The sequence below is a fragment of the Uloborus diversus genome, chromosome 1 (genome assembly GCF_026930045.1).
Source record: "Uloborus diversus isolate 005 chromosome 1, Udiv.v.3.1, whole genome shotgun sequence".
Classification (NCBI taxonomy): Eukaryota; Metazoa; Arthropoda; class Arachnida; order Araneae; family Uloboridae; genus Uloborus; species Uloborus diversus.
The window spans coordinates 36,446,694-36,459,685 of NC_072731.1; the positions used below are offsets into that span (position 1 = coordinate 36,446,694).

The following is a 12,992-nucleotide window of genomic DNA, read 5'->3' on the forward strand; positions in this document are numbered from 1 at the left end:
CAGAAGTTGTTTTAATTGGTCATCCATTGCGCGACTAATCACCATAAAAACAAAGTCTATAAATTCAAACAGTCTTTATGAAAAAAAAAATGTCCAAAGTCACACTTACTCCAAGAAAGTCCAGAAGAAGCCCCACGTTGGGCGCCAAATTGTAACGGATTTGGTGCGACTTCCACTTTCTTGAAATGAAGACACAGTTCTTGATAAAAGCACAGGAAATTTATTTACACTATGTACAGGAAAGATCGTCAACAACTGCAAAATTATTCATCAGCAATTAAGCAATTATCACACAACACCGTAAACTCAACGTTTACACACGTATTTACTTCCAAATACGAAAACAACACAGCGAAATGCCTCGCTATAAACAGAGCTAATACACACACTCAGTTCGAAATTTGAATCGAAACTCAACTGTTTATCCATCGCTAACGGCTTAAATACACCGAAAAGAATTTTCTCAAATATTCCACACGCTTCTCGAAATGCGTTGACCGTTATCAAATTTTATCAATGAACAAAAAGGGAATAGGGGTCGTATATTTTAGCCATATGAAAAAGGGGTTGTATATTCATTACGGGAAACTATTTACAGGTTACGTTCCTACAATAATTACTATTTACAGAATTTGTAACAATACGTTTTCATGGAGCTGACAGCATTGGAGGAAAATTATGATGAGCGAAAGCGTGCCGTACATGGCATTGATTAAGATCTTAACTGTTTGTGCAATTTAAAATGCATTTTCAATAATGGAATAAATGACATAGAGTACTAGACTGTTCTGAAAATTTAAAATCAAAATTTTAATGCGTAAAACAACGTTCAACTTAGGAGACATGTAGGAAAAGTTAAGGAATGTTATAATATCGTCAAAGAGTGGTTGAACTATTATGTGCTTGCATTGTTACAGAGATAGTTAAACTTTCATATGCAATAAGATACTTATCAATGAAGGAGTTGATATTTGGTATAGGTAACTTGCAGATATTAATTTGTAGCAATGTAACTACATCAAAAGCTCGTTAAAAGTCTTGCAATTCTTGAAAGGGTACAAACAAACTTGTCAAACTCGAAACGTTTCTGCTTGGAAAGACTGTACTATTTTAAAAAATACTGCGTTATAAGCAGGGCTGCGGAGTCGGAAAGAAAATGGCCGACTCCGACTCCTGGATTTTGAAACGACCGACTCCGACTCCGAATATTTTTTTATTTTTTTAATTGTATTTTTTCAACTCCCTCTCTCCATTCAAGGGAAGGGGGAAAACCTCTTAACACAGATTGAAATATTAATTCCTTTTTATGAAAATTTCGCATTTTGTGTTTTATTGTAAACTCAAGACGCCATACAACGTTAGAAATTCAATTTAAAAATCAAACTTTCCAATAGTTACGAGTTAAAAGTGAGATGACTTAAAAATCCCTTTTAAAAATTTTAAAAAGGATTATCTGTAATTTCCCCCCCTTTAATGTTTAACAAATAGATATTGATCAAATCGTGTGCTTTCAATTTTTGAAAGCTGTAACTTGAGAGAAAAAAAAACCTTTTTTTTTCTAAATCCAAGTTCTTGAGAGGGGGTGGTTTGCCCCGGGTGACACCCATCTGGTAGATGACACCCAAAGTTAATTTCAGAGTTTATAAAAAATATAAATACTTTAATTCTGAAAATTTTCACGAATATATTTTAAATTATATTTCATCAATAAAATTTCAACGAAAATAGGGCACATATACGACAGGAGCTAATTTTACATAAAACGCGGCGGTATACAAATTTGTACGAATAGCTTTTACTATACCTATATTTCTTCTTCGCTAAATTTTTAATTTAAATTTTATTGGCTGCTTTAGAATTAACCTAAATATGAAGATTTTAAGATTAACTGCAATTCTTGAGTGTTGTAATCAAGAAATCATTTACTTATTTTGTTCCATACTTTTTAGTGACAACCAAGTTTACAGAAATAGTCTTAATAAAGAAAAAAACATTAGATTATTTCATCGAATCTTTTGGATTCGTGCTTTCGCGCCAGAACTTCTTTGAATTTGCCGATCACACTTAAACGTTTCAACCTTAGCTACGGGTGTCGACTTACTAATTTGTTACGTTTCTTTTACTATTTTATAAGTGAGATCGAACAAAACACTATATTTCATTTTTATTTGAAAGTGATTACTTGAAAATGTTAGGCAACAAAACCGTTTGCTGACAGTTGCTATTAGTTAAGTTAAAAAGCAAGCAAACTAGGGGACGGCTACAGAAAGTTCGGTAAGCATTCCTAATTGCCATAATGGCAGTTATTTTCTCATTAGTATCTTTTTATACATGTAATCGAACCAATTGGTAATCAGTTTTTAAAAAAATGCAAGGAGAGTCAGTGAAAAGGAAAGAAAAAAAAGAAGCCCGGAGTCGGAGTCGGCATGTTTTCTAACGACTCCGACTCCTTTATCCCAAAATCAGTCCGACTCCGACTCTTCGACTCCGACTCCGACTCCACAGCCCTGGTTATAAGATGCTTGCAAAAACACTTCCATTTTTCAAATATAACAAATGCATTTGATTTTATGATATTAGAATATTCTCAAAACTGTTAGCCTGACCCAAATGAATGCCTTTATTTTATCCATTTTCTTTTCTTTTTTTTTCATCTTCATTTAGGTCAAAATTTATTGTTGCTGATCACATACATTTTTCACTCAAGTTCACTTAATTGACTGTTCAACAACATTGTTTTTTAAATTTCCAATTGCGGGTAAAAAAGACAATACTGACTTCCAAAACAAAATTACCTAATGAATAAAGAAATAATAAAGAATAAATAAAAAAAAGACTAGAAAAGTCTAGCGACCCATTTGGCCTCATGGCTCCCAGTATCATTCCCAAAAACTCTTGGAGTAGAGCGTAGGCCACCGCTTCTTCAGATGAATACAATCCATAGGTTCCCGCAAGTTACAGAGCATGCGGTGGTTCATTAAATACATTAATGGGTATGTAAATGCCTAGCAAGGCAGTCATGGCCTGGTCTAGGAAGATTGAACGCCGAAAATTGCTCGCCGTCGATTGGGCACCATCAATTGGGCGCCGGGAACTTTTGGCGCCGAGCATTTTGGGCATCTGGAACATTGGGCGTCGAGCATTTTGAGCGCTGAGCACATTGAGCCCAAGTTCCTGGCACCCAATATGTCCGGCGCCCAATGTTCCGGGTGCCCAAAATGCTCGGCGCCTAATATTTCAAGCGCCCAAAATGCTCGGCGCCCAAAGTTCCCGGTGCCCAAAGTGCGCAGCGCCCAATCTTTCCATCATGGTCATGGTCAGTAACAAGGAGGAATTCTGCTGCTGCTTTTATTCTAGGACACTCGGAATTTTTTTTTTTTAAATCATTCCACCCGGATTTTTGAGAGTTCTTAATTTATAGTTCTTTCTTCAAGTTGTTCTTAAAAATTAATCTTATAACCAACTTTGCATTATGAAATGGAACATCATGAGTAGCAGATTGAACAATCGCTGCACCTTTTTTAGCCAAAAAGTCATATGATGTGAAACTCCCGACTCTTAAAAAAGTTTATAAGAGACCGAGGGTTGAGCGTGCTAAAAATGCGTTGTTATGGATAAAAAGGCGGATAAAGTAATATTTTCTGATGCGAAAATGTTTAAGTAATATGAATTAGACGATTTTTGCTACTTCTGTTACGATCTCTGTGAAGGGAAAAAAATCTCAAAGCGTACCTTTTGAGGCGGCTTAGTAATGGTCTGAGGAAGTTTACAACGGAAGGAAACTATACCAATACTTTTTGTGCAGGACAGAATGAATTCTGAGAGCAATGTTGTTGCACACAGAAATATTTTTTTTTTCAACCAAAAACACCGTTAATTATGGGTTTAAACAATTTTCCGGGCAAAACGCTTGCTGTCCTTATAATTTTGTCCAGTTTTAACAATAACATTTTTTTCAGTAATCACGGCAAAACATTTATATTTTGTATTTTCAAATGTTCTGCATTCCACAATGATTTCTATTATAAAAAGGCATTTTGTGTATCGTCGCCTCAAAGCAGCAGTAATATATCTTAGTGTTATTTCTGGGACTAGATATCTTACTGTTGCTTTGAGACGACGTTATTTATTTCACTGCATTAAGTTTAGAAATATTTTTCTTTCTGTTCCATTTTCTACTGTCCTTCTAATTCTGACCACCACGGTACCCGATTCTGTGTGACCTCTAACTGTACCTTAATATGAAGTTCACCACGAATCAGTGCTTGGTGCATGGTGCTTGGATAATCTTTCGCAATAGTTTATTTAGTCGAATCTCGTTTTAACGAAGTCCAAAGAACCAGCGAACTCATTTCGCTGAAACGAAATTTTGCTATACGAATATTACAAATGTTGACATTGTTCATATGTAATTTGCGTTAGAAATTACTTAAGGCTTCCGTTAAAAAGAGATTTTCGCTGTAACTTCGCTAAAACAGAATTTGATTGTATGACCCACTCACCTGTAGATGGGGCCGTATCTCTTAACTAATTTTGTAAACTTGATGTAAGGTTTGGTTGTCATGAAAGGCAAGTAACCAACAATTGGTAAACCGATTGGTCCGGGTAACGGATTCCTGTCCTTTTTCCTCGAGGCATACCATAATGACACCAGCACCACGAAAGCAGAAACGAGGACGAGAGTTGTCAGTTCCATTGTTGACCAGGTTGGCCCTGTTCTGATGAAAGCGCGATTTTCTCCGAGAAATTATCTTTTATTCCAATGAAAATCTTTATCACTCTCTGTCTTAGCAACCTTTGTGCATTACGTAAAAAGCTGATAGTAGATTCATGTTACAAAGATGAAAGAAATTTTGGTGTTTCCTTTCCTGCTCTGTCATTCAGTCGTGGGACAATACTAAAACTCCTTGCGTTATGGGGCTAATTTCTTTCTTAGATATTTGATTCCTCTTAATTTGAAAGCATGAATATTTATTTTTGCAACAACAAATCATTTTTTGAAAAAAGTTTCAGCGAATGTCACAAAAGTTATCAAAGAACTAAGTTACACTCTCAAGTCTTGTCAAATATACTGAGCGAAATTTATTGCTCATCTTCGGTATAGATCAACTTTAGTTGCCCCAAATCTAACCTGGCAGCGTACGCAATGGTGAGTTTAGGATCTACGTAACCATCACAATGCTCCCAATGCTCCCCAATGGGGTTGTTTCCAAAATTTTGAAAGTTTTTTTTTTTTTTTTTTTTTTGAAAAAAGTGCTTAGAAACATAGGATTTAACCATTTTTAAAATAAGTTGACAAATTTTAATATTTTTTAACAATTATTTTAATTGGTGCGCAGATTGAAATTCATTTTTTACGCTTCTGCACATGACATCACAAGAGATGAAATGTCATTCACTGATGTCATTACCGAACAGACAAATTATCATAACCAGGCAACGCGGTTGACAGCAAAGCATAAACATTTGGCGCCCCAAAGTACATCACTTGTGACGTCATAAAGACCACGCCTTATTTAAAAAATCGAACATTAAAAAAAAAACTGTTGAGAAAACAGAAGTTTTTCTTTTTTTTTGTGGGGGGGGGGGGGAGGCTTCATGTTATTATTATTTTTTCTTTTTCTTGCTTATTCAATTAATTTCAGTGACTAAAAGTAGTACTTTTGACTGAAGAAACAACCCCATTGGGAAAAGTATGCTTTGCCCAAACTATAATCTTAATTGTCCGTTTGGTGATATTTTGATAGTTGAAATTTTAACTCTAACTCCAGTGGATTAACTTTAAACTCCAGGGGAGCTTGGGCCATGCGTCGTCCCTCCCTTGATTGCGCTACTGGTACACCAACTGTGTTTTTTGGCATTATTCAAAAATTATAAACAATTGCTTTCACTCGTACCATGCAGGGACAAAGTCATGTACTTCCTCCTGAAATAATATTTTTTCAATGTTTTCTCAAAGATCAAATGAGGCCGTGACAAACAAAGGGATGTAAGAGGACATTTTCAAGCTTTGAGAAAAATGAGTTTAAAGATAACATCCTAGGTAGACTTTCAATGATTTTTTTTTTCTAAATCATGCTATACAGCAGCACCTACCAAGGCTACTAGTACTATCTCTTGCCCCAAGACAGAGAGGAGAGGTACCTCTACCATTTGTACTGGTTATCTTCAAAATTTTAATTTTGCCACTTACATCCTTTTTCTTTTCACTGCGTCAATTTTTCAGACAGTGAATATGAACCAGTTTCTTTAGGTAACAAATAAGTCATTGCCAAACTAAATGACAGTGGCGAACCTGGGGGGGGGGAGGGGCTGAGAGGCTACAGCCGCCCGCGGACCAGAACTAAAGGATTCTTTTTTTTTTCCTTCATTTTTCTTTTTTTCCCCCCTTTCTTTTCTTTCTTTCTTTTTTTTTTTTAGTATTTTTTTACAGCAGTAGCACTAGCAGAAAAAATGGGAGCTAAATCAAACAATAGGGTCCCTTAGTCAAATGCAAACTAATAACAGTTTTCACACTTGGAAGGAGTCATAGAAAATTCAGTGTAGCAAGCAGCAGAAATGAAAATATTGTCTAATAACATATATACCAGGGCTAATGACATACGTCCTAAGAACTCTTCTCCCTAAAAACAGGAGTACCTCCGGAGATCCCTGTAAAGGGTTTGAGCAGTACTTTATTCTTCTAAATAATGCTGAATTTAAAATGCACCCCCCCCCTCCGGTTCCAGCTTATCTTTCGGTGGCTCTGATAGTAGTCCCGAACAAAGAAACAGCTTGCAGTAAGTACTGAACTAACTACAGTTCGAACGCCACATATCAAAGTAGCAAATTACCCGAAACAAATTCGATATATAGAAATTTTGATACATAGAAATGAACTTAGTTTATCATAAAAATCTCCTCTAAAACATTAAAATTAAAGCTAATTTTCGCCAACCGTAATCAGTGATGTTCCCATCAAATTCTCTGAGGGTATACTCTAAGGTGGCTCAAAAAAACTTTCTTTCAGCTAGAGTTAAGGACAACCCCTATTTCTTTTATGCTGTAAAAGCTCTAAAAGTTTTTAACTTCTTACTCAAATTTTGAGAGGGTGCTCAATGACCCCTTAATTTAACACTAGCTGTAGCATAGAAAATGCCACAAATTTAGAAACATTTAATTTCCCCAGCTTTTTTTTTTTTTTTTTTTTTTTGTAAATAATTATTTTAATGCAATGTATATGCATATGACTAGTATTATAATATGTATATTATAATATATAGCATTATTTTGTCATAACATAATTTTCTACTCTAGCCTTCATTTTTCATGAGACAAACAGTCTAAAGTGGAAAAAAAAAATCTACGAATGTCTCGAAAAACATTTCGATATATAGAGATTTTTTCGATGTATAGAAACAATTTTTATATGTAAATGGACATGGAAATTTGCTGGGACTTTCATGTGTAGAAAACTTTGATATGTGGAAGTTAGATATACGGAGGTTCGACTGTATCAGCGCGGACGTTTCTTCCTATTATTCGTTTCGCAGTTCATCAAGCTACCATAAAAGAGCATAATCTCAACTCACAATTCTTGCTTAAGTCAGATATACAAATGCCTGAGAAACAGAGACAACCTGTTTGTATTTATGAGTGAAAACGATAGATATTTCAATTTGTAGAATTGAGCTTATCATAAAAAGTATTATTTAGCTCTTGCCGATTTGCCGTCAATCACCAGCAACATGTGTTCTACATTTCGAGAGGCTAGCCCTTTTGGAGATTCATGCCTCGGACTGTGTTCTGTGAGTTTTGCCTGAAAATTAAGCACAAGACTTTATTATTTAATTTGACTGAAAACTTTATCATTCGTCTTTTTACCTTCCTCTCCTCGCGGTTAAAGAATACTGACGAAATAAATACTATACGCCGCACCAAAGCATACGAACCAAACTACTTTATGTAAGTTTTGCTTTATATTTCGTTTGTATTCACAAAATGGTTATGAATTGTCATTCAATTTTTGTTCAATTTCCAAAACAGCGGTTTTTCATGAAACTAATTTTCTCGCTGTTTAAATATCATAAAATAATGATCTTGCTCATTTTTAAACTAAAATATCATAGCATCTTAATGTAAAATATAGTCATAACTAAAATTTGTTTAAATTTAAACGTTGATACTACTAAGGTTCTTACTACACGAATTTGCGATACAGCAAGGATGTCAGTTTTCCAAAATTTGCTAAAATTTACTTAAATTAATTTTCGAAAATATATTTACTCTAAAAGAATGAAGGGGGAAAAGGTCAGACCTCATAGTTATTTGTTTTTATTTCTCTCTCCCCTTTTAAATTGTCGTGTTTAGTATCGATTCTTGAAATTTTGCTTCCGTTTTCGCTGTTTTTAACTATTATTTTACGATTTTTCAGCTTTTATTTCTTCTATTTTGTTTACACCACCAACATATTGCCATGCGCATCCTTTTGTACCCTAAACAAGAATCACCTCAGTCCTATGGCTAAGAGGGGGGCCCACAGGGCACATTTGTAACCCCAGAATGCTGAGTAGAATTATCTTTTTAAAGTAATCTTTCTTGCAGAAGAGAAGAACAAAGAACGTGTCTTAGGGGAAAAAGTTATTTTAATATGAAAAAGAAAAGAAAAAAAGGTTAGGAAAAACCTATAATTGTTTGGAAAAGAAATCGTTCAATAAAAACTAAACAGCTGATAACTCAAGCAAGCTGATCAGCAAATTCCGCTCCATTACGTCTCCTTTCTTGTTAATTCATTCCCCCCCCCCTTTCATTTTTTTCCCTTTTCTAGTCCATCTGAACACGAGAAAACTGCCTCCGAAGCCTCCCCCCCCCTCGTTCATTATCATTATAGATCTTCCCGAATTTTGTTTTTCGGGCTCCAAGCGATTTCCTGAAAAAGAGCCCCGATTTCCGCTAACAACATTGAAGATGGTCTCGTGATCTCGAATCTCATCCCTCTAATATCTGGATAAAAAAAAAAGATGAAAGTTACGTTTTTTTAATTTTAATTTCGCTAAGTTTAGGGGGGAGGGATCTTTGAAATTTTACGCTTAATATCACTGGAGAATGTCTAAAAACTTCGTTTTAATTACTTCGATTTCAAAAAAACTTTCATGAGAGAGCCTAAATTCCCCCTCTTTTTAAATATCATCAGGTTGTCTACAATTTCGTTTTTGGAGCTTCGATTTTGAAATATTAGGTGAAGATGGTAAATTAATTCCAAAAATCAATCGGGGACATTTCTTGTGACTCATTACTTTTTTAACATCAGCAAATGCTGGCCTATACAGTAAGCAGACCGTGATAATCACGTTTTTAAGGCCATAATTTCGAAAACTCTCCGGAGAGGGTAGAAACCTTTCCTCCCCTTAACATAACCAAAAATCTTTTGAAACGGCGTTTTCAAACTTAATTTTGGAAATTTTCCGGGGTAGAACCCCCTGAGGCTCTCTATTTCTACGTTTTCCCTCTAACGTATAGTTCGAAATATTTATATAAATATATATATGAGAAAAAAATTACCCCCCCCCCCCTCCCCTCTAAAACTACTTCCTGGCTGCGCCACTGCCTCAGCTGCCCCCAGGACAAAATCCTGGATTCGCCACTACTAAATGACTCTTAACTAATATTGATTTTGCCATTAAAGTTAAAAAACGACCTGGTTTAGTACCTGGAACGAGTACAAGCAGTTGTTAACTTTCATTTTTTAATGCAAGCACCGTCATTTTTCTTCATCAGTGCGAGATTTGCGAGGGGGAACAAATCTCCTGAGGTATCAAGGATTTCCGCTTTCTCCTATGCCCATGCATTTTTCTGTTGTGTAGCTCAGTATCGAGAAATTTTTCATGGAAGGCGAGGGTGGGGGGGATATGAAATTTTTCGAAATTAAAGGCCGACAAGCATAATTTTAGGTTCTTGCATGTGTGTTCATACATATAATTTTGAGCCTCATGGGAGTATGGAAAGGCGGGAGCCCCCCCCCCCTTCCATGCTCCCCCCCCCCTCCGGCTGCGCTACTGATGTAGCGAATCGAGCTCAAAATGTGAAAGTGAAATTTGAATTTTTGAACACATGAAAGGAAAACTTTCAATAAGTGAATTTTTAATTAGTAAAACTTTTCCGCAAACTTAAAAAAAAAAAAAAGTTAAATCTTTACTAATAATAAAGCTCTAAGTCTCTCTGTCTGGATGTCTGGATCTCTGTGACGCGCATAGCGCCTCGACCGTTCGGCCGATTTTCATGAAATTTGGCAAAGTTAGTTTGTAGCATGAAGGTGTGCACCTCGAAGCGGTTTTTCGAAAATTCGATTTTGTTCTTCTTCTATTTCAATTTCAAGAACATTTTCCGGAGCAAAATTATCATAAGACGGACGAGTAAATTACGAAATTATCATGACGTGGAATGGGAGAGAGAATGAACATAGCCAATTGGCAAGAAATTCGTCAACCGTTATTTGTAAACATACAGGCGAACCGAATGATCTTTTAATTTTCAACTGTGTTGGTATATACTATAAATTTTCGATGGAAGGCTAGATTATAAATAATTATTACACTCGAGATAATGTGTAAAAAGTGCTAAGATATTGGAAGCAGAGCAGCGTTTTCAACTCTCGCCGAAACTTAGAAAAATTAATGATAAGTACTTCATCTCAATAAAAATGTTATTGACTTGTTTGCCTATAAAATAAACAATTAATATGTAAATGAATAAATAAAATAAAACAAAAAATGTGTAACAAAACGAATGAGTAAAATAAAATTGAAAAAAAAAAGTTAGTGAAGTCGTATTAGAGCATTTTCAATTTCAAAAATTCGTTATATACTCAACCAAATAAAATTTTTGTTAAAAAATGTGATTACTTATTGCAGCATAATGCATTGTATTGTATGTACGTATGTAAAATATCCACTTTATACGGTTAAATGACACTCTATTTTCCAAAACGATATTTTCTTGGTTATTTTTAAAAAACCGAACACCTATGGTCCCAATTAGTTCAGATTTTTGACAATTTTGTTTTATATCTTCAATTAAATATTTAAATGTCTAATAGATGTCGCTAGCATTAAATTGTAGAGCTTTTGTGTTCTTTTAATCAAAATACTTTTTTTATAAATTCAATTATACATAAAGTTGACTAATCTTATTATTTTGCAGTTGTCAAAGTTTGCTTAACACTCTTTTAAATTCATAATAATAATGTTTCTGTGGATGCAAAGTGTAGGATAAAATTTAGATATCCTTTCAGAAGTTCTTAAGTAGAGATAAGTTTTTCAAGAATTTTTTTAAAGCTATGTCAGAAGTTATTTGTTTAGTTCAAACATGTTTTAACAGTCTTTATATTTTAAGCTCAAGTTCCTATCTTTGCTGATAGGAGAAAAAAGTTTAAAGGTTGTCTTATATATTTGTTTCATGAAATGCACCGTGCTCCTGCTTTTCCTAAAATCAAGAAGAAATAGGGCTAGTAAAATACAATTTGGGGCCGTGGTAGCCTGATCGGTAAGGCTTTGGACTCGGGACCGGAGGGCCTCGGGTTCGATCCTTGCTGGTCGAAGACCCACCGTCGTCATTAAAGGGGACTGGGCGACGTTAAATATGCTCGTGGTCTCAATGTCCTCCAAGTGAAACGATACCTCTGGGGGTGCTAGTACCAGGTAGCTATTAGCTCTTGGACTAGTTCTAAATTCTCATTAACTGCTCGATCCGGTGATGGTGCTGCCATCTATCGGTATATAAAAAGAATGGAGGCAAGGCACTTAGTATGCAGTCCTCGACATAAATGCAGTTGAAGTCAGTTGTGACTCTTGAATAGAATAGAATAGAATAGAAAATACAATTTTGTAGTGCAGTTTTATGACTCAATGCAATTTAATATAAATTGAATACAATCAACAAATTCTTCAAAAACAAAATTGCAAATAGCATCGTGTTTCAATCTTATTTTGAGTGAAATTAGTTTAAAAAAAGGTCAAGTGTAGTCCCTGTATTGAAAAGTTTCAATGGTTTAAAATATTTAAGCTTGAGGTATATTTCTCCCTAAATTTATCCTTTTTTACTTTAAAAAACAAAGAAATTTAACATCATTTCGTGATGAACATTTTTGTTGAAACTGCAAAAATAAAAAATAGAATATTTTCACAAAACTAAGAAAAGAATTGGCAACACTATGAACGTAATTGTTATTGTTTAATGGTTTAATGCTTAATTTTATTTACGTACATCTAGTTAATTACGAAAAAAGGTTTCCTGCTTAGTTTTGTGATTATTGAAAGTTATTCGTTATCTTTGATGAATTGTATATCAGTTTTGATATAGTGGTTTTGAGAAAATTTTCCAGCGAAATCCGTTGCATAAAAATCCTTTTTAATTTCTGGTAGCGCCATCTGTTGACTTCAAAGCATTACGTTGTTGAAGATAAGTAATGAGCGCTCCTGAATTTATTTTACAATAGATACATCGTTAAAATTCTACTTTGTTCTGTTTTTGATGTACAAAAGGTAAAAGCTAAGGTAAGTTTTTGCTATGAGCCATTATTTTGTTCACTTTGTCATTAAAAAAAATTTCGTCCTAAAAAAGCCTTTGATGATGCGTCAGTTTCAAAATTCTTGTTTACTTAACTATATTTTCTAACGAAAACATGATGCATATATGTGTCTGATAAATTTCCATTTCGAATCTTGCGTTTATTCAACCCTACATTTTAGAGATTCATTTTTGTTTGGCTTGATATTAGTGTAGAGGAGTGTACTTCCTTGATGAACTAGATTCAATGTCTGGAACGTTGCCGAATATTGCTAATTCAGATAGCCGTCATTTTCGTGCTTTATGCAGCGTTATTTATGAATTGCTTTGGTAGAATTGTTACAATCAGCTATATTTAATTTATTTATTTGCTACTTTTAGCTATTTTACAATAGTTCTACAATTATAAAATGACTAAAAATAGTCAATTCCCATATTAACCCCCTAAA

The 12,992-nt window shown here is 34.5% G+C and overlaps 1 protein-coding gene across 1 annotated transcript in view; it reads right to left on the reverse strand.

The window, feature by feature from the left end:
- LOC129234545 (cytochrome P450 18a1-like) overlaps nt 1-4,707 on the reverse strand; it is a 31,741-nt gene extending 27,034 nt beyond the window's left edge. The window contains exon 1 of the mRNA XM_054868560.1: nt 4,503-4,707. Coding sequence (XP_054724535.1) covers nt 4,503-4,696 — 194 coding nt within the window. The 5' untranslated portion in view covers nt 4,697-4,707. The remainder of the gene's footprint in view (nt 1-4,502) is intronic.
- Between the last annotated feature and the right edge of the window lie 8,285 nt (nt 4,708-12,992).